The sequence below is a fragment of the Silurus aristotelis genome (assembly GCF_946808225.1).
Source record: "Silurus aristotelis genome assembly, chromosome: 16".
NCBI lineage: Eukaryota > Metazoa > Chordata > Actinopteri > Siluriformes > Siluridae > Silurus > Silurus aristotelis.
Genome location: NC_139589.1, coordinates 15,711,695 through 15,731,611, shown reverse-complemented (window position 1 = coordinate 15,731,611; position 19,917 = coordinate 15,711,695). Strand labels below are relative to the sequence as shown.

Below are 19,917 nucleotides of genomic sequence, written 5' to 3'. Positions count from 1 at the left end.
GAGGTGGGAGTTGAAGATCTCTCTGACAGGAGGCTCGGCCAAACGTTCCCAGCAGACCCTCACAGTACGCTTGGGTCTGCCGAGTCTGTCCAGCTTCCTCCCCCGCCATCGGATCCAACTCACCACCAGGTGGTGATCAGTTGACAGCTCCGCCCCTCTCTTTACCCGAGTGTCCAAGACATACGGCCGCAGGTCAGATGAAACGACCACAAAGTCGATCATCGACCTACGGCCTAGGGTGTCCTGGTGCCACGTGTACTGATGGACACCCTTATGCTTGAACATGGTGTTCGTTATGGACAAACTGTAACTAGCACAGAAGTCCAATAACTGAACACCGCTCGGGTTCAGATCAGGGGGGCCGTTCCTCCCAATCACGCCCCTCCAGGTGTCACTGTCGCTGCCCACGTGTGCATTGAAGTCTCCTAGTAGAACGACGGAGTCCCCAGTCGGAGCACTGTCCAGCACCCCTCCCAGAGACCCCAAGAAGGCCGGGTACTCTATACTGCCGTTTGGCCCGTAGGCACACACGACAGTGAGAGACCTATCCCCGACCCGTAGGCGCAGGGAAACGACCCTCTCGTTCACCGGGGTAAACTCCAACACATGGCGGCTGAGCTGGGGGGCTATAAGCAAACCCACACCAGCCCGACGCCTTTCACCATGGGCAGCTCCAGAGTTGTAAAGAGTCCATCCTCTCTCGAGGAGTGTGGTTCCAGAGCCCAGGCTGTGCGTAGAGGTGATCCCGACTATCTCTAGTCGGAACCTCTCAACCTCACGCACAATCTCAGGCTCCTTCCCCGCCAGCGAGGTGACATTCCACGTCCCTAGAGCTAGTCAGTCATCACATTATCTGTATATGTTGCACACGCTATGGTCTTGTATTGTCTTGTATAGTCTGTTTTTGCCTTGTCTTGTCTGTTTTTGTCATGTATAGGTTTTATTTATGTCTGTACTTTTGAGAGTCACTAACAGCTGGAACCAAATTCCTTGTGTGTGTCAACACACTTGGCCAATAAACCTGATTCTGATTCTCATAACAAAATAAAACACAGGCATATGACATAAAAATGACAATGAATAAATAAAATAAAAATGTATGAGGTATATGTGCTATTCAAGCTTTCTTGATGTTCTTATTCAAAGCTAAGGTACTTTCCAGAGATACCAGATAATGCCAAAGATGTATCTGTTTTATATATTCTTTTTGGGTGCTCACTGAAAAGACATACTGTAGATAGAATCTAACACTGTATTCACAAATGTACATGTAATGTTTACATATTAAAAACTAAATTAACAGGTAAAATGTCTCAGATTCAAACCTATTTAAATCCAACAGTTGAGAGAGGAATGTTTAAATGTTCGTAACATTAATTTCTTCAAAGACCTTGCTGTCGATCTTGTATTAACACCCCCAGTTTACAGCACCTGGTGCTAAAATTCCAGGCAAAATATATATTGAAGTCACCAAACAAATATCATCTCTCTAAAGTTGTGCGCGCACTGTGCTATTTTGGCCACGATTTGGTCTTCTGAGACAAATGTAGGAAATCCTAAATGATTCCAATAATCCTAGGTTAAAATCTGTAGTCTTTGATCACTTGTTTGACATGTTCACCGACAGCCGATCACTGGCCATTGTGATCATTTTTTTCCTCTGATGAAATTCTGGCAGTGTCAGAAGGTTTTAGACACTTTTCTGGAATGAGAATTCTCCTATGATGAACGTCACACAAAGAACCAATGGGAGCACTGAACCTGATGACGCAATTAAAGCAACAACTTCAAACCACCTTAGATAAAATGTTGAAGTTATGGAGGGAAAAGTTGTGTTTGCATGATGTTTTTATTATCAAGGAACAAAATTAACGCTTCAGATTGTTTTTGTTTGCTGCTAACTAACATTAGCAAGAGAACGTCGTTTTCTTTTGTGTGTCAGTTTTTGACTGTCGTACAGTCTGACATTATGACAACTGAGATCTTACAGTGATACATGGGGATCAAGTTCAGCACAGTCTGACAAGCAACAATCGCAAAAGACTACCTGATTATCAGTAAAACATTTTCAAACAATAAATAATAAATTGTGAATTCATAAAATCAACCTTATGAACATGACTATGAAAAATAGTGAAAGGTATGCCTAATCTATATCTAATGCCATATTCCTAATGAAGGGATAGGGAGGGCGTTTTTAAATTGTTTCTATTTGTACACAATCTGTCCGACTGTGAATGTGTGGAGTCCAAGCTCTTTAAAGATGGTTTTGTAACTTTTTCCAGACCAACCTTTCTTCTGAGGTCTTTGTTCGTGTTATAATACACTTCCACAAACATGTGTTGTGAAGATAAGACTTTACAAGATCTCTTTCATTTAACTGGACACTCACTGACCCCTAATTGCCATCCCATTGATTGAAAATAGATAGACTCAATTCAAAAACTTCAAATTAACTGCTAATCCAAGAGGTTCACATACTTTGCCACTCACATATTATAACTTCTGGATCTTTTTTCTCAATAAATAAATGACCAGGTATAACATTTTTGCCTCATTTGTTTAATTGGGTTTACTTTAACTGCTTGTCAAATCTTGTGTTTTTAGTCATATTTTTGCAGAAATAAAAAGGCTTTACAAACTTTCAAGCACCACTGGTCATACAACCCAACTTCAAAAACGCCTCTAACATTTACACAGTTGATCATTTTGATGTGACTGTAAATAATGATACGACTTCATATACATTCAAGCAGTTGGTACTGTAATTGGACATTGTTAGCATTTGCATAATTAATAACTAGTTACCAGAAGATTGATAGCACTAACCAAAATTAACACTGAAATGTTCCAATGTCTTTTTGACAAATTTGAAAAAAAGCCTCTTAATAAACTATAAAAACTTCTTTTCATCTACCATTGGATTAATTATATAACAGACCTCTTCAAGCTTGGGCAGATTTGACATTCGAGATCTATAAGATGCTAGTACGGTCCCTTTGGGCAAACACAGCTTACACTACATAATAAAATTGTAGTCTTTGTTGCATTTAAAGCCAATGTGGTAGCATAAAAAACTCAAGGGGTTTTCCTTCAAGTCTAACTTCAGCATAATGTTTTGTTTTCAGCTGGGTCTACACCACTTCACTGTATCTTACTTTCCCATCTCCAGCTTTCTTGTAATTTTATCACAGTAGTTTTTGGGGCATGACTATTCTTTTGTTTAATAATGTGAGTAAATGTAATTTGTTACTTTACACCTTTGATAATATCTGTAGTGATATCAGGTTTCTTAAACTGTATTATAAAATGGTTAGCTACAGTAGCCTTTTGTCCCCTGGTGGTCTAGTGGTTAAGATGCAGCGCTGTCACCGCTTCGACCCGGGTTCGATTCCCGGTCAGGGAACCATCCCCAGCCACTCTCAGTGCCGGTCCCAAGCCCGGATAAATTGGGAAGGGTTGCGTTAGGAAGGGCATCCAGCGTAAAAACATATGCCAAATCAAACGTGCGGAGGATCCGCTGTGGCGACCCCTAACAGGAGAAGCCGAAAGAAACTTTAGCTACAGTAGCCTTTTGATAAAATATATTCTCAAGTGCCACACATACCCAACATGATATTCTCATTTGGCTTACTTGCTAATGATGTAAGATATTACTGTTATTTTTTTGGTAACGATAGATTTGTTTTCTTTTTTAGTTGGAGCAATGGTATGTTATTCTGAATGGAGCAGTAGAGATCACTTTTGGAGACAACCGAGCCGAAATCCTCTGCATGGGGAACAGCTTTGGGATCTCAGCCTCATTGGTGAAGCAGCATATGAATGGAGAGGTGCGCACAAAAGGGGATGACTGCCAGGTACATTTCATCGCTACTCATTCAGTTGGGTTTAATGATTAAATGTCAGTTTGTCATTTCATTAAAATAGTCCATAGTCAGTAAACTTTATTCATGGTGGTGGATACTAGTAAATCATCATAAACTCCCAAATCTATACAATTAAAAGTGTGCCTTTGTAACAGATTGCAACTTTTGCATCATTTGGCTTCAATACCACTAACTGTACCGTATATTGTGCCTGGGATGCGATCTGAAACTAAATGGGATAACGTCTAATAGAATAGTCCACAGAGATCTATAATGAGCAGGACCGTTTTCTACGATAAATTGCAAAGATTGGGAGAGGGAATGGAGGTTTATTGAATGGGATTTCTGTACATCAGAAATTCAATCAGATAAATATTTAGACAATAATACAAATTTTAATAATTTTGCCTTTGTTCTTAAATGTATATACAGTGAGGAAAATAAGTATTTGAACACCCTGCTATTTTGCAAGTTCTCCCACTTAGAAATCATGGAGGGGTCTAGCTCAGTGGTTAAGGTAGCTCAGTGGTTAAGGCATTGGGCTTTGGATCAGAAGATCACAGGTTCAAATCCCACCACCACCAAGCTGCCACTGCTGGGCCCTTGAGCAAAGCCCTAAAAAACCCTCCCCTGCTCAGTTGTAAGTCGCTCTGTATAAGAGCGTCTGCCAAATGCCGCAAAATGTAAATGTAAAATGTAAATCTGAAATTGTCATCGTAGGTGCATGTCCACTGTGAGAGACATAATCTAAAAAAAAAAAAATAAGTATTTGAACACCTGTCTATCAGCTAGAATTCTGACCCTCAAAGACCTGTTAGTCTGCCTTTAAAATGTCCACCTCCACTACTTTTTTTTATCCTAAATTAGATGCACCTGCTTGAGTTTGTTAGCTGCATAAAGACAAATGTCCACCCAATACAATCAGTAAGAATCCAACTACTAACATGACCAAGACCAAAGAGCTGTCCAAAGACACTAGAAACAAAATTGTACACCTCCACAAGGCTGGAAAGGGCTACGGGCAGCTTGGTGAAAAAAGGTCCACTGTTGGAGCAATCATTAGAAAATGGAAGAAGCTAAACATGACTGTCAATCTCCCTCGGACTGGGGCTCCATGAAAGATCTCACCTCATGGGGTCTCAATGATCCTAATGAAGGTGAGAAATCAGCCCAGAACTACACGGGAGGAGCTGGTCAATGACCTGAAAAGAGCTGGGACCACCGTTTTCAAGGTTACTGTTGGTAATACACTAAGACGTCATGGTTTGAAATCATGCATGGCACAGAAGGTTCCCCTGCTTAAACCAGTACATGTCCAGCTTAAACCAGTACATGTCTTAAGTTTGCCAATTACCATTTGGATGATCCAGAGGAGTCATGGGAGAAGGTCATGTGGTCAGATGAGACCAAAATAGAACTTTTGGGTCATAATTCCACCAAATGTGTTTGGAGGAAGAAGAATGATGAGTACCATCCCAAGAACACCATCCCTACTGTGAAGCATGGGGATGGTAGCATCATGCTTTGGGGGTGTTTTTCTGCACATGGGACAGGGCGACTGCACCGTATTAAGGAGAAGATGAGCAGGGCCATGTATTGCGAGATTTTGGGGAACACCCTCCTTCCCTCAGTTAGAGCATTGAAGATGGGTCGAGGCTGGGTCTTCCAACATGACAATGACCCAAAGCACACAGCTCTGTAAGAAGCATATCAAGGTTTTGGCGTGGCCTAGCCAGTCTCCAGACCTAAACCCAATATAGAATCTTTGGAGGGAGCTCAAACTCCGTGTTTCTCAGCGACAGGCCAGGAACCTGACTGATCTAGAGAAGATCTGTGTGGAGGAGTGGGCCAAAATCCCTCCTGCAGTGTGTGCAAACCTGGTGAAAAACTACAGAAAATGTTTGACCTCTGTAATTGCAAACAAAGGCTACTGTACCAAATATTAACATTGACTTTCTCAGGTGTTCAAATACTTATTTGCAGCTGTATCATACAAATAAATAGTTAAAAAATCATACATTGTGATTTCTGGATTATTTTTTTTTTAGATTATGTCTCTCACAGTGGACATGCACCTACGATGACAATTTCAGACCCCTCCATGATTTCTAAGTGGGAGAACTTGCAAAATAGCAGGGTGTTTAAATACTTATTTTCCTCACTGTATATTCATATGTTTTGCTTTTATAATTTCTTTCAGTGCATATACACTGAAAGAAATTATAAATGCAACACTTTTGTTTTTGCCCTCGTTTTTCATGAGCTAGATTCAAAGATCTATACACACAAAAGGCCTATTTCTCTCAAATATTATTCACAAATCTGTCTAGTGAGCATTTTTCCTTTGCCGAGATAATCCACCCACCTCACAGGTGTGGCAGATCAAGATGCTGATTGGTCAGAATAATTATTGAACAGGTATGCCTTAGGCTGGCCACAATAAAAGGCCACTCAAAAATGTGCAGAAAAAATATATTTAACACAGAAATGTTGGACTACTGGAAAGTATGTTCATGTACGACACTCAATACTCATTCGGGGTTCTCTTTGCATGAATTACTGCAATAATGTGGTGTGGCATAGAGGCAATCAGGCATTGCTGGGGTGTTAATGCCCAGGTTGCTCTGATAGCAGCCTTCAGCTTTTCTGCATTGTTGGGTATGGTGTCTCGCATCCTCCTCTTCACAATACCCCATAGATTACCTATATACAATATCTATTATTCTTTTTTTTTTTTGCAGTCTACCAAAAATGCAAATATGTAATTCCTGTACCCAAACTGGTCAGCAAGGTTTTTGCTGAATTCACTTCTTATAATGCCGTCAACGGTAGAATTACTTATTATTAATTATTGTTATTATTATTATTATTTTATTTTATTTTATTTTATTTTTTTATTACTCTAGTTCTCTATGGTTTTGAAGTACTGACTTTGGGGTGACTGTATGTTGCAAACACCTACAGTCCTGGAAATCTTGGAAAAGTCAGTAAAATGTAAAGGTTTTTTGTTGTTGTTGTTGTTGTTGAAAAATTGACATGTCTAGGTTGTGGAATGTGAAAGGCTTATTTATGATAATTGCTATATGAATGCTGTTCAAAGAGTGATATACTCTTCTCCAAATTAAAACTGTTGTCTCATGTTGTTTTGGCTCAGCTGGTGTGCATTGCTCAGGAGGACTACTGGCGCATTCTAAACCACATGGAGAAAAACATGCAAAAGGTGGAGGAAGAAGGTGAGATTGTCATGGTAAAAGAGTATCGTGAGCTGGATCGTAGTGGCACATGCAAAGGCCACATAGTCATCAAGGTAATGTTATTCTACCTTCCTATCTATCTATCTATATTATTATCTATCTATCTATCTATCTATCTATCTATCTATCTATCTATCTATCTATCTATCTATCTATCTATCTATCTATCTATCTGTCAAAAATGCAACAGATTTAAAATTGTATTTTATTAAATTTTTTTTAAATAACATTCAGAAACCAGGTGGGGAAAAAATATCCCCCCCCCTATCCTGGTGCTAAAGGTAATTTTACACCGTCATCAGGGGTTGCAGACCACCTCAAAATTGATTAGACAAATTATTAATCCGTTGGCATCCTTTATTTGTTTGAACCATAAGAGTGGAGTGAAATCACAAAATATGGGAAAAGGTACTCTTCAGTAATTCAATTTAGTTCAGTTTGTATAACACTTGGATATTGTCCCAAAGCAGTGTTAGAGATATAGTTATAGAGAAGTTATAACTATGTAATAAAAAGTTGAGTGCCTTTAAGTATATTTTTAAGTTTTTTCCTCATGAGCCAGTGGTGACTGTGGCAAGGAAAAACTCCCTGAGATGAAAAACCTTGTAAGGAACCAGACAAAGGGAACCCATTATAATGTGGGTAATCCATCCTTATAGTTCTTGAGTTAAACGTCATTGATCTTTAGGCTGTTCATGTGGAACCAACTTCAGCTGCACAGTAGAGAAATCAATCCAAATTTAAGGCATCTAGGGCATCGGGACCAATCAGGCAGATCCGAAAAGAAGAAAGAGAGCATGTTTAGGGACGGAGGGAGAGAGAGTAGAGTGGTGACAGAGAAAGAAGTAAGGATGGTTGTGTATTCGTATTGTTACATAAAAGTTAAATACATTATACATTGTGATCAGGGTAAAAGAAGGGACTCCAGCCAGACTAAATTAAGCAGCATAACTAAAAGGAAGAGCCAGAAGATAACAAAGACATGAGGGATCTTTTACTTCTGTACATAATGAGAAAGAAAGACCATCCAGAGATACTATGTAATTAGCAGGTTTACCTCTAGCTTCATGTGGTTATTAGAATTTAGCAGATTAAAGTTCCACTGATTAAAGTTACACAGAATAAAGTTCCACTAAAGCATCCACTGTCTGAAACATACGAGATACTACATACTAGCAATGGAAGATACTGTCATGTTTAATAATAATTTCACTGAAAAGTAACATATATAAAGAAAAAAAAGCAGTGGGTTTATGTTAGTTAGAACTGGAGTCAGAGGACTGCCAAATTGATGGTCAGATACTCCTTCTATATGTACTTTCTTTCTCTTAGTGAGGCTTCAAAATGAAATGAGTTTGCCCCCTTAACTGTATTGTACATCTCAACTAAACATGCAACTCTAAAGTGACCATTAACTCATAGCTTTCACCATGTCCAAGTTTTTGCCCTTATGGCAGCTACTGAAAGCACAAGTAAACTCAAATAAGTGTTTGAGAATCATCATGCTTGCCAGTTCAACCCACCACCTCTCCATTCACAGATAATACTTGACTTTGTCCCCACTGCCCCTTTTTCCAAGTTCCTTCATATTTGATATATATTTGAAAAGTATTTCTAGCATACAAATTAGTAACAAGAAGAGCTAGATTTGGTGGTTCAGGGCTCCAGACTGCGACTAAAAATATTAATTTGCAAGTAATATTTTTGCCAAGATCCCCATCTGTGACCATATAAATTTACACGTTATGATCGTAAAATCCGCATGTTATGACTTTTTATGTCCATGTTCTCTGAGGAATGGCTTTCCACATAATTGTGTAGGATGACTGAAAGTAAATAGTTTACATTTTTAAAAGTTATTTTTTGTGTGACATTTTATAATATAATTTGGCACCTGTTGTTTTTCTTATAGGTACGGAAGCGCAACGCATTCACAAAGTAAAAAAATCACAAAAAGAATCTCATAATTCTCATAATCATGACTTACTAACTTATTACGATTTATTATCTCATATTTATGACTTACTAACTTATTACAATTTATTATCTCATAATTATGACTTACTAACTTATTACAATTTATTAGCTCATTATGACTTACTAACTTATTACGATTTATTATCTCATAATTATGACATCTCATAATTATGGGATACTGATCTCATAATTATGACTTAGTAACTCATAATTATGACTTAGTATCTCATAATTATGAGAAAAGTTGGGGCAGTCTGTGGCAGGGGAGCGTTTTAGCGCATAACACCGTTACATCTGACGTTACTGCATTTTTTGTTCGGAAGCGCCCAATGGACATTGAGATGTATCAGCTATCATATGGTTTAGCTTAATGACTGTATATTAGTTAAATTAGCTATTGGACATTTCTTTGCTGACTTCCCCTCCTGCTAATTAATTTAGTTATGGTAAGTCTTGCTTCAGTTAATAGATACGGGGCATTAACTATTATTATTATTATTATTATTATTATTATTATTATTATTTAACATCTGAGGATTTTATCATTATTATTATTATTATTATTATTATTATTATTATTATTATTATTATTATTATTATTATTATTATGAATTTTATATTTGACCATTGACTACTAATATGTGTTACACATTCTGACTGTCCACTGTCCACTTGATAAAAGTTTGTTTTATTAAGTGGACAGTCAGAATGTGTAACATATTAGTAGTCAATGTTAAAATACAATAAGAATAATAGTTAATGCCCCGTGTCTGTTAACTGAAGCAAGACTTACCGTAACTTTAATTAAAATTAATTAGCAGGAGGGGCAGGTCAGCAAGGAAATGTCCAGTAGCTAATTAAACTAATACACTGTTAAGATTTTTATTATGACCAAACAAAACTTCATTCTTGGAGAGGTGTTCCAGCGATCTACGATTCCCGTGGTGCCTTTTCTGATCAGGGAAGAAGCACACAGCACACAGCATGGCGCATATGTTTTTCTTTAATTTAATGCAGATAACAGACAAGTATATATACAGACACTGGAAAAAAACAGAGCTTAAACTTCCTGATGGGTGAGAAGACATAATAACAGGAGATGTGTGAGCCCAGATAAAGACTTCCTGTATACCACACATACTCACATCGTAAAGATCCTATAGACACTGGACAGATAACAGGAATCTGTTTAGAGAACCATCTTAACACTAACATTTACAGTCATCAAGATAAACCATATGATAGCTTTTTCATCTCCATTTTTGCTCAAAAAATGCAGTAACGTCAGATCCGGTGTTATGCGCTAAAACACTCCCCTTCCACAGACTGCCCCAACTTTTCTCATAATTATGAGTTAGTAAGTCGTAATTATGAGATACTAAGTCATAATTATGAGATCCTTTCTGTGAATTTTTGTTTTCTTTGTGAATGCAATGCGCTTCCGTACATAGGAGCCAATGGCTCCTTAATTTTTTTTTTTGTTTTTGGGGGGTTTTTTTGTCTGGAGCCCTGTGGTGGAAACATCCCCATCAATGCAGTTGTTGTCAGCTTTTATTTATTTTGTCTATTCAACATTGCACATTTTTGCACCAGTTATAATTTCATGTGGTTTGGAGGATTGGGTCAGCATGCTACCTTTCCTGGCAGCTGCTGTCTCTTTCATCTTATAACATGATAAATGCTAACAGTGAAAGCAATTATTCATCTTTACATCACATGTGCTATACATAAAAGTATGTGTAAAGTTTTGTGCGTTTTTGAATAGATGTTTTCAAATAATTGTATATCTAATTGTGGGCTTTTAAATAGTGTTATAAGTAAACTGTGAAATTCTTATTGTTATACCATGTACATTTTAAATATAACACACCTGTTGTTTTTTGAACTAAGGTACATTTTCAGGCCTCATTAAATCTAGCTGCTTCTGGGGATAGAAGAATTTAATGTACTTTGTTAGTTTATCCTAGGATGTTTGGCTGTCTACTAAATTGTGTTTTTATTGGGTACTTGGGGCTGTTTGCCAGAGACAACTTAACTTTCAATAGTAAGAGCCATTAACAAATATTTATGTCCCAGATATTAATTTTCTTTCTTTACTGGTTAATCTAACCTACTCTGTCTGCCTTTCCTTCCAGATCTTTCCCCTTTGCCCTCCTTAATTTTTATTAAAGAAGTGAAAACAAGTTGTCTTATTTTATAATTATATGGTGTTTGCTTTATATGGTATTTCTGTATTTTATTGTGACTCAGGGCACTCCAGAAAGGTTGATAATGCATTTAGTGGAGGAACCCTCAGTAGTAGATCCGACCTACATTGAAGATTTCCTCCTCACCTATCGAACGTTCCTTTCCAGCCCCATGGAAGTGGGCAATAAGCTACTAGAGTGGTTCAAAGTGGACAATCTGAGAGACACGGTGTGTGTATATGTCTGCATGTTTGAAAGTAACAGAGTTATTCCCACTTTTAGATGCCAAAGATAACCATTGGTCTCTTTCTTTTGAAATCTGGTTTTAATTGCAGTTGTTAATGTCTTATTCTTTATGCAGGTTACACGGATAGTGTTGTTATGGGTGAACAATCATTTTAATGATTTTGAAGGAAACCCTTTAATGAGACAGTTTCTAGAAGACTTTGAAAATTTGCTGGATGAAGCGGTGAGATTTAATATTACTATTGTCACTGGTGAAGTCAATGGTGATATATATGATGGTGTGAAAAAGTGTCCTGATTTCTTATTTTTGTTGCATGTTTGTCACACTTTAATGTTTTAGATAATCAAACTAATTTAAATATTAGTAAAAGATAACTCAAGTGAACACAACATGCACTTTTTAAATTAGGGTTTTTATTATTGAGGGAAAACAAAATCCAAAACTACATGGCCCTGTGTGAAAAAGTGTTTGCCCCCTACACCGAATAACTAGTTAGGCCACCCTTAGCAGCAACAACTGCAATCAAGCGTTTGCGATAACTTGCAATGAATTTGTTACAGCACTGTGGAGGAATTTTGGTTCACTCATCTATGCAGAATTGTTGTAATTCAGCCACATTGGAGGGTTTTCGAGCATAAACCGCCTTTTTAATGTGCCACAGCATCTCAATAGGATTCAGGTCAGGACTTTAACTAGGCCACTCCAAAGTCTTCATTTTGTTTTTCTTCAGCCATTCAGAGGTGGACTTGCTGGTGGTGTTTTGGATCATTGTCCTGCTGCAGAACCCAAGTTCACTTCAGCTTGAGGTCACGAACAGATGGCCGGACATTCTTCTTCAGGATTTTTTGGTAAACAGCAGAATTTATGGTTTTATCACATGTGACCATTTATCACAGCAAGTCTTCCAGGTCCTAAAGCTGTGAAACAGCCCCAGACCATCACACTACCACCACCATATTTTACTGTTGGTATAATGTTCTTTTTCTGAAATGCGGTGTTACTTTTACGCCAGACGGTATGGGACACACACCTTCCAAAAAGTTAAGTTTTTGTCTCATCAGTCCACAGAGTATTTTTCCAAAAGTCTTAGGGATCATCAAGATGTTGAGACGAGCCTTTATGTTCTTTTTGCTCAGCAGCGGTTTTTGTCTTGGAACTCTGCCATGCAGACCATTTTTGCCCAGTTTCTTTCTTATGGTGGAGTCATGAACACTGGCCTTAACTGAGGCAAGTGAGGCCTGCAGTTGTTTGTATGTTGTTTTGGGGTCTTTTGTGACCTCTTGGATGAGTCGTTGTTGTGCTCTTGGGGTAATTTTGGTCGGCTGGCCACTTCTGGGAAGGTTCTCCACTGTTCCATGATTTTGCCAATTGTGAATAATGGCTCACATTGTGGTTTCCTGAAGTCCCAAAGCATTAGAAATGGCTTTATAACCTTTTCTAGACTAATAGATCTCAATTACTTTCTTTCTTATTTGTATCTAAATTTCTTTGGATCTCAGCTTGATGTCTGGCTTTTGAGGATCTTTTGATCTACTTTACTTTGTCAGGCAGGTCATTTTAAGAGATTTCTTGATTGCGAACAGGTGTGGTAGTAATCAGGCCAGGGTGTGGCTAGAGAAATTGAACTCAGGTGTGATAAACCACAGTTTATCAAGGGGGGCAAAGACTTTTTTATGCAGGGCCATGTAGTTTTGGATTTTGTTTTCCCCCATTAATAAAAACCTTCATTTAAAACCTGCATGTTGTGTTCACTTGTGTTATTTTTTTTTACTAATATTTAAAATAGTTTAATTATCTGAAACATTAAAGTGTAACAAACATGCAAAAAACTAAGAAATCATCACACCACTGTAGATAGACCTAACAAATGCACACAAATGTTGGACCATGGTGGGATATGTCACACAAGATACAGTCCAAATATTTAACAATAAAAACTCTTTTTCCCTTCACTTAAAGAAAATGAATGGTCATTTGCGTTTGCTGAACATGGCCTCGGCTGCTAAGGCCAAGTTGCGCCAGGTGATGCTGCAGAAGACAAACAGAGACTCACCACTGCCTTTTAGCCTGCTAGGAGGCAGTGAGAGGGGTTTTGGTATTTTCATAGATGGCGTAAAGGAAAACAGCATGGCCATTGAGGCTGAACTGAAAAAAGGAGATCAGGTGAACCGACTTTCACAATAAGATTTTACTAAGACACAAAATACCTGTATGGAAGTCTTTATTAATATTATTTTCGTAGCTCAGTTTATTTACCCAAATGTTTAATTTTCCAGTTTTAAAAATATTTTTCTTTTGTATTTTTATATGTTCACTTTAAAATTAATAGAAAAGAATGAATGTGTTTTCTTTTGCTGTATTTTGTGTTAACACTGTTTTTTTCTCTCTCGCTTTCTGATTGCATGTGTGCTTTGCCCAGATAATAGAGATTAATGGACAAAATTTTGAAAACATATCTTACTCCAAAGCTGCTGACATTTTAAGGAATAATACTCACCTTTGTCTCACTGTAAAGACGAACATTTTTGGTATGTTTAATACTAAATCACATTATAATTAACTTCTACTGGGTTAGGGGAAAATTTACATTTATTGACTAAATTGTAATTATTCTTGCTCCAGTCTTCAAAGAACTTCAAAATTGTGTGCGGAATGACAAGAAGAATGGAGCCCCCCACTTTACAAAATTTTTTGAGATGAAGGGCAACCGATTCTCTATTGCTGAGATGCCTGGTGACATAGAACTTCCCACTGACAGCAAAAGTCATAAGAAAATGAAGGCCCACACAGTGTCAGCCGGACGCAACAAAATCCGAAAGATGATGGAAAAGACGAGGTTCAGCATTCTCCCTCCTAAGCCCTTCAGGTACAGTATATTTTAGATTTTTGGATCTATATGAACTGTTAATTATTGTTAGTATAGTTTTACTGCAAATATTTTAATCAAATATTGGCAGAACAATGCTATTTGCTATTATCCAATAATATTATTCTTAATATTATGAGTATTATGGGAAAGGACATCGGATGTAAATCACAAAATTGCACCCATGTCTGAGGGTCAGTCACAATGCTTTGTGTGCAGGAGAGCTGTCAGCACAGTTTATATTGCTCTGCTTTGCCTAATGCATGTTTTATTCATGGTCACTTGTTCCTTGTTTTTACCATGGTTTGACATACACAGGGGATTTTTTGGGTAAGAGACACTCACTCCGCCCTTTTTTTTGTTTTTCTTTTTTTTTTTTGCTCTTGTTACTTTTTCTTTTTTTTTACATTCTGCGCTATTTGTTTGTTCTTGTTATTTGTTCTTTCCATAATTTTTTCATGCTTTTCCAATTATTTTCTTTTTTTTCCACCACTCCAATGCACAATGGACAGATTGGTTATGAAGGGCAACTGTGCATTAATACGATGACTGGCGTCTTTTAATTTTACTGATTGGCTGATCATTTTATTGTTCATTTTTGGAAAATTGCCCTTTGCTTTAACTACACCAAAAACACAGTCCACTTATGTACACCAACAGATGTTAATCTGTAAGTCTGTACATATGACATTAGAACAATTGATGCAAGAAAAAAGCTGTTTTAGTCTCTGTTATAGTGCAGTGAGCAGTTTGGTAACAAACAAAAAATGCTGTTTATAAATCTTGCTTAAATGTATATGTAATTAAGTACAATTTGTTTCAATAAATTTATATTAGAAATACAGATTATTACCAATTTTTAATGCCTAGTTAATTTTCACCTACAAGGTGGAATTATGTACAGCAACAGATGTCCATGTTAATATGTGTCTGTTCATATGACATTAGAGCAAATGATGCTGGGGAAAAAGTCGCTTTTAGTGCGACATGCAATTTGCTTGAAAAATAAAACATGCTGTTTATAAATCTCGCTTAAATGTCTCTTCCTCTATATGTCTCTTCCACTCCACTCCCACATTTACTAACAAATCTATTTTAGCTAATATATTTATAGATGTAGGTTAGAATATAGGTTCTTAAATATACACAAGGTAGTAATTTAAATTACTGTGGTCCAAATCAACATAAAGCAGTTACAAAAAATTTATTAATAAAAGCAACATAGCCTTTTTTGTTCAGAAAGGGTGACATGTATTCCAATAAAAAGAAGTTCTGCTATCACTACTTTTATCTTGGGTCTTACAAGATCTCAGGACACCTCTTTTGTGAGTCATTAGATATATTTTAATATAGACGTCTCGTTAAACTTTTACAACAAGACACATCTGGGTGTGCAGTTTTTGCTAAAGGCTATTTATCTAGGCTGAATTTGATTGGTTTTGCAGTTAGAAGCAGATGAGAATCTAGCTCTAACTTTAAATATTTACCTGTTATAGGTTACTCATCAAATGTTCATGTAGCAATTGTAATTTCATCAAATCTTGTGGATATTTATTATTTGGTTACTTAAATTCTTCATATAAATATATGTAATAAATTTACTCCTGGAAGAGTCCACAAATGTCGTTCTATTTGTTGTTGTCACGGTCTTCCGGTTTTGCAATGTGCACTTCCGGGTCGGCGGCCATTTTGAGGTTTTCCCGAGCTGCCATTTAAGGAACCTAAGAACTCTCACTCTCTGCCGGATTATCTCTTTCTTTCCCGATTCTTGCTGAAATTTTCCTGCCCTTTTTCCCCAGTTTGCCTGCCTGTTTTTAGGACTGTTTTTTGGCCTTTTTGTCTGTTTTTTTTCCCTGCTCTGCCTTTTTGTTTTTTTGGACATTTTTGTTCTGTTTTTTTGCCTGGATTTCTTTGCTGCATGCTCGGACTAAATAGGTGTTTTTTTTTTTTTTTTACTTTTTTTTTTTCTTTTCTTGTATTGTTTGTTGGGATTTACACAGTTGTTTTGTTTGTGTTCTTTGTCTATCCGCCTGGTTACTCCACAGTTACTAATAAAAGACTTTTTTTTTTTTAAGCTCTCTGTCAGCGGCCTGCATTTGTGTTCCTCCAGCCAGCCCTTGACAGTTGTAGTTAATGTAGTACTAAATTGGTGGCTAAAGAGACATTCACAGAAAATATCCAATCCTGTGTAAAAGGACCTAAAAAATCTGAATCAATACATCAATATAAAAGGCAATAAGTGAAATAAATTGACACGATCATTTTCATAGTTTAATAGTTGACCAAACAAAATTAAAATTTTAGAAAAACATGGTGTTTTCTTTTTAAATGCATATTACAATAATGCTTATTCACTGTCTACAAGGCCAATATTTGGGCAATTAAATGTACTTATCTGATTAAAGCTTAGTTTATTATGTCAAAATGAGTCGTACTGTCAAATATAAAACCATAGCATTATGAATTATATTGTATAATAACTTGCATCCCTATCTATAGTCTAACTAATTCATCAGTACACATTTATAAAATAGTGAATGACAGTGTTTAAATCCATTTATGGAGGTCACATAGTCTTGTCCTCCTCTCACTCTGTGTGTTGTCAGTCTCAAGATGATTTACTAGGAGATTGACAACCCATTCTTTGTAAATGTTTCTGTTTCCTTTAGTGATGCATGCAAAGGCCAGTCTCAGGATGACAGCATTGTTGGAACAAAGCAGTGCAGGCACAGTGTGGCAATCATGCCCAGTCTGTCCTCCAGCACCCCTGATTTACTGCAACCGACAACCAGCACACTAAGCTTCTCAAACTCCACAGGTGATTCCTACCTCTTTATGCTCATTTTTAATTTTGAGGGCATATGAAATAAAGTTATTGTTTATTAACAAGAATAATATACTAGAGCAGGGTTGCTCACACTTTATCGTCTTGCAAACAATTTTTAAAATGACCAAGTCAAAATGATCTACCTACATTAAAAAAAAAAAATGGGCTGTATATACACCAACCAGGCAGACATTATGACCTTATAACATGATGGCCCTGAATTGAATACTACTGATTATCACTTCATCATGTTAGTGGGTTGGATATACAGTGGGGCAAAAAAGTATTTAGTCAGCCACCTATTGTGCAAGTTCTTTCACTTAAAAAGATGAGAGAGGCCCGTAATTTTCATCATAGGTACACTTCAACTATGAGAGACAAAATGAGAAAAAAAAATCCTGAAAATTACATTGTCTGATTTTTAAAGAATTTATTTGCAAATTATGGTGAAAAATAAGTATTTGGTCACCTTCAAAAAAGCAAGATTTCTGGCTCTCACAGACCTGTAAATTCTTCGTTAAGAGGCTCCTCTGTCCTCCACTTGTTACCCTTTAATAATGGCACCTGTTTGAACTCGTTATCAGCATAAAAGACATCTGTCCACAACCTCAAACAGTCAGACTCCAAACTCCACTATGGCCAAGACCAAATAGCTGTCAAAGGACACCAGAAACAAAATTGTAGACTTGCACCAGGCTGGGAAGACTGAATCTGCAATAGGTAAGCAGCTTGGTGTGAAGAAATCAACTATGGGAGCAATAATTAGAAAATGGAAGATATACAAAACCACTGATAATCTTCCTCGATCTGGGGCTTCATGCAAGATCTCACCCCGTGGGGTCAAAATGATCACAAGAACGGTGAGCAAAAATCCCAGAACCACACTTGGGGACCTAGTGAATGACCTGCAGAGAGCTGGGACCAAAGTAACAAAGGCTACCATCAGTAACACACTATGCCACCAGGGACTCAAATCCTGCAGTGCCAGACGTGTCTCCCTGCTTAAGCCAGTACTGCTTTGAGACAATGTCTGCTTTGAGACAATGTCTGTTGTGAAAAGCGCTATAGAAATCAACTTGACATGTCAGGGCCCATCTGAAGTTTGCTAGAGAGCATTTGGATGATCCAGAAGAGGATTGGGAGAATGTCATATGGTCAGATGAAACCAAAATAGAACTTCTTGGTAAAAACTCAACTTGTTGTGTTTGGAGGAGAAAGAATGCTGAGTTGCATCCAAAGAACACCATACCTACTGTGAAGCATGGGGGTGGAGCATGCGTTGGGGCTGTTTTTCTGCAAAGGGACCAGGACGACTGATCCGTGTAGAGGAAAGAATGAATGGAGCCACGTATCGGGAGATTTTGAGTGAAAACCTCTTTCCATCAGCAAGGGCATTGAAGATGAAACGTGGCTGGGTCTTTCAGCATGACATTGATCCCAAACACACCGCCCGGGCAACGAAGGAGTGGCTTCGTAAGAAGCATTTCAAAGTCCTGGAGTGGCCTAGCCAGTCTCCAGATCTCAACCCTATAGAAAGTCTTTGAAGGGAGTTGGAAAGCTGTGTTGCCCAGCGACAGCCCCAAAACATCACTGCTCTAGAGGAGATCTGCATGGAAGAATGGGCCAAACTACCAGCAACAGTGTGTAAAAACCTTCTGGAGACTTACAGAAAATGTTTGATCTCTGTCATTGCCAACAAAGGGTATATAACAAAGTATAGAGATTTTATTTGGACAATAACTTTTGTTATTGACCAAATACTTATTTTCCACAATAATTTGCAAATAAATTCTTAAAAAATCAGACAATGTGATTTTCTCGATCATTTTGTCTCTCATAGTTAAAGTGTATCTATGATGAAAATTACAGGCCTGTCATCTTTTTAAGTGGGAGAACTTGCACAATAAGTGGCTGACTAAATACTTCTTTGCCCCACTGTATTAGGCAGCAGGTGAAGATTTTGTCCTCAAAATCTGTGTTAGAAGCAGGAAAAATGGGCAAGCATAAGGATTTGAGAAAGTTTGACAAGGGCACAATTGTAATGGCTAGACAAACTGCAGCTCTTGTGGGATGTTCCCAGTCTGCAGTGGTCAGTGTCTTATTAAAAGTGGTCCAAAAAAGGAACAGTGTTGAACTTGCAACAGGGGCATGGGCAGCCGAGGCTCATTGATGCACATCAGAATCAGATTCAGAATCAGGTTTATTGGCCAAGTGTGTTGACACACACAAGGAATTTGGTTCCAACTGTTTGTTACTCTCAAAAGTACAGACATAAATAAAAACCTATACATGACAAAACAGACACGACAAGACAAAAACAGACTATACAGACAATGTGAGACAGTATAGACAATGTGGGCAATAAATAGGGATACAGACCAGTAATGTACATAAAGTGTGGGAGTGCATGGTAGTGCAAATGACAGTATTGTGTGCCAGGTATGATTAGAGAGTTTACTATAAAAACTTTGTACAGTAAATAGCAGCAATAGTGTGTGCAACATATACAGATACTGTGATGAGTGAGAGTTCTGTGCAGTACTCATAGATGTGAAGCAGGGAATATAATTATGGTCAGTTGTTAGTGAGGGTGATTGCTTGGGGAAAGAAACTGTTCCTGTGTCTGGCAGTTTTAGTGAACAAAGTTCTGTAGCGCCTGCCAGAAGGGAGGAGCTGAAAGATGTTGTGTCCAGG

At 37.6% G+C, this 19,917-nt stretch overlaps 1 protein-coding gene across 8 annotated transcripts in view; it reads left to right on the top strand.

Moving 5' to 3' along the window:
* Positions 1–19,917, top strand: part of rapgef6 (Rap guanine nucleotide exchange factor (GEF) 6) — a 122,429-nt gene that overhangs the window by 55,946 nt on the left and 46,566 nt on the right. For all 8 annotated transcript variants that reach the window (XR_014537318.1, XR_014537319.1, XR_014537320.1 and 5 more), the window contains 8 exons: positions 3,699–3,857; positions 7,021–7,173; positions 11,348–11,512; positions 11,645–11,752; positions 13,490–13,693; positions 13,950–14,058; positions 14,153–14,396; positions 17,066–17,214. Coding sequence is in view for 5 of the 8 variants with exons in the window: in XM_083565014.1 (XP_083421140.1) it covers positions 3,699–3,857; positions 7,021–7,173; positions 11,348–11,512; positions 11,645–11,752; positions 13,490–13,693; positions 13,950–14,058; positions 14,153–14,396; positions 17,066–17,214 (1,291 nt within the window). In the remaining 3 variants the exon portion in view is untranslated. The remainder of the gene's footprint in view (positions 1–3,698; positions 3,858–7,020; positions 7,174–11,347; positions 11,513–11,644; positions 11,753–13,489; positions 13,694–13,949; positions 14,059–14,152; positions 14,397–17,065; positions 17,215–19,917) is intronic.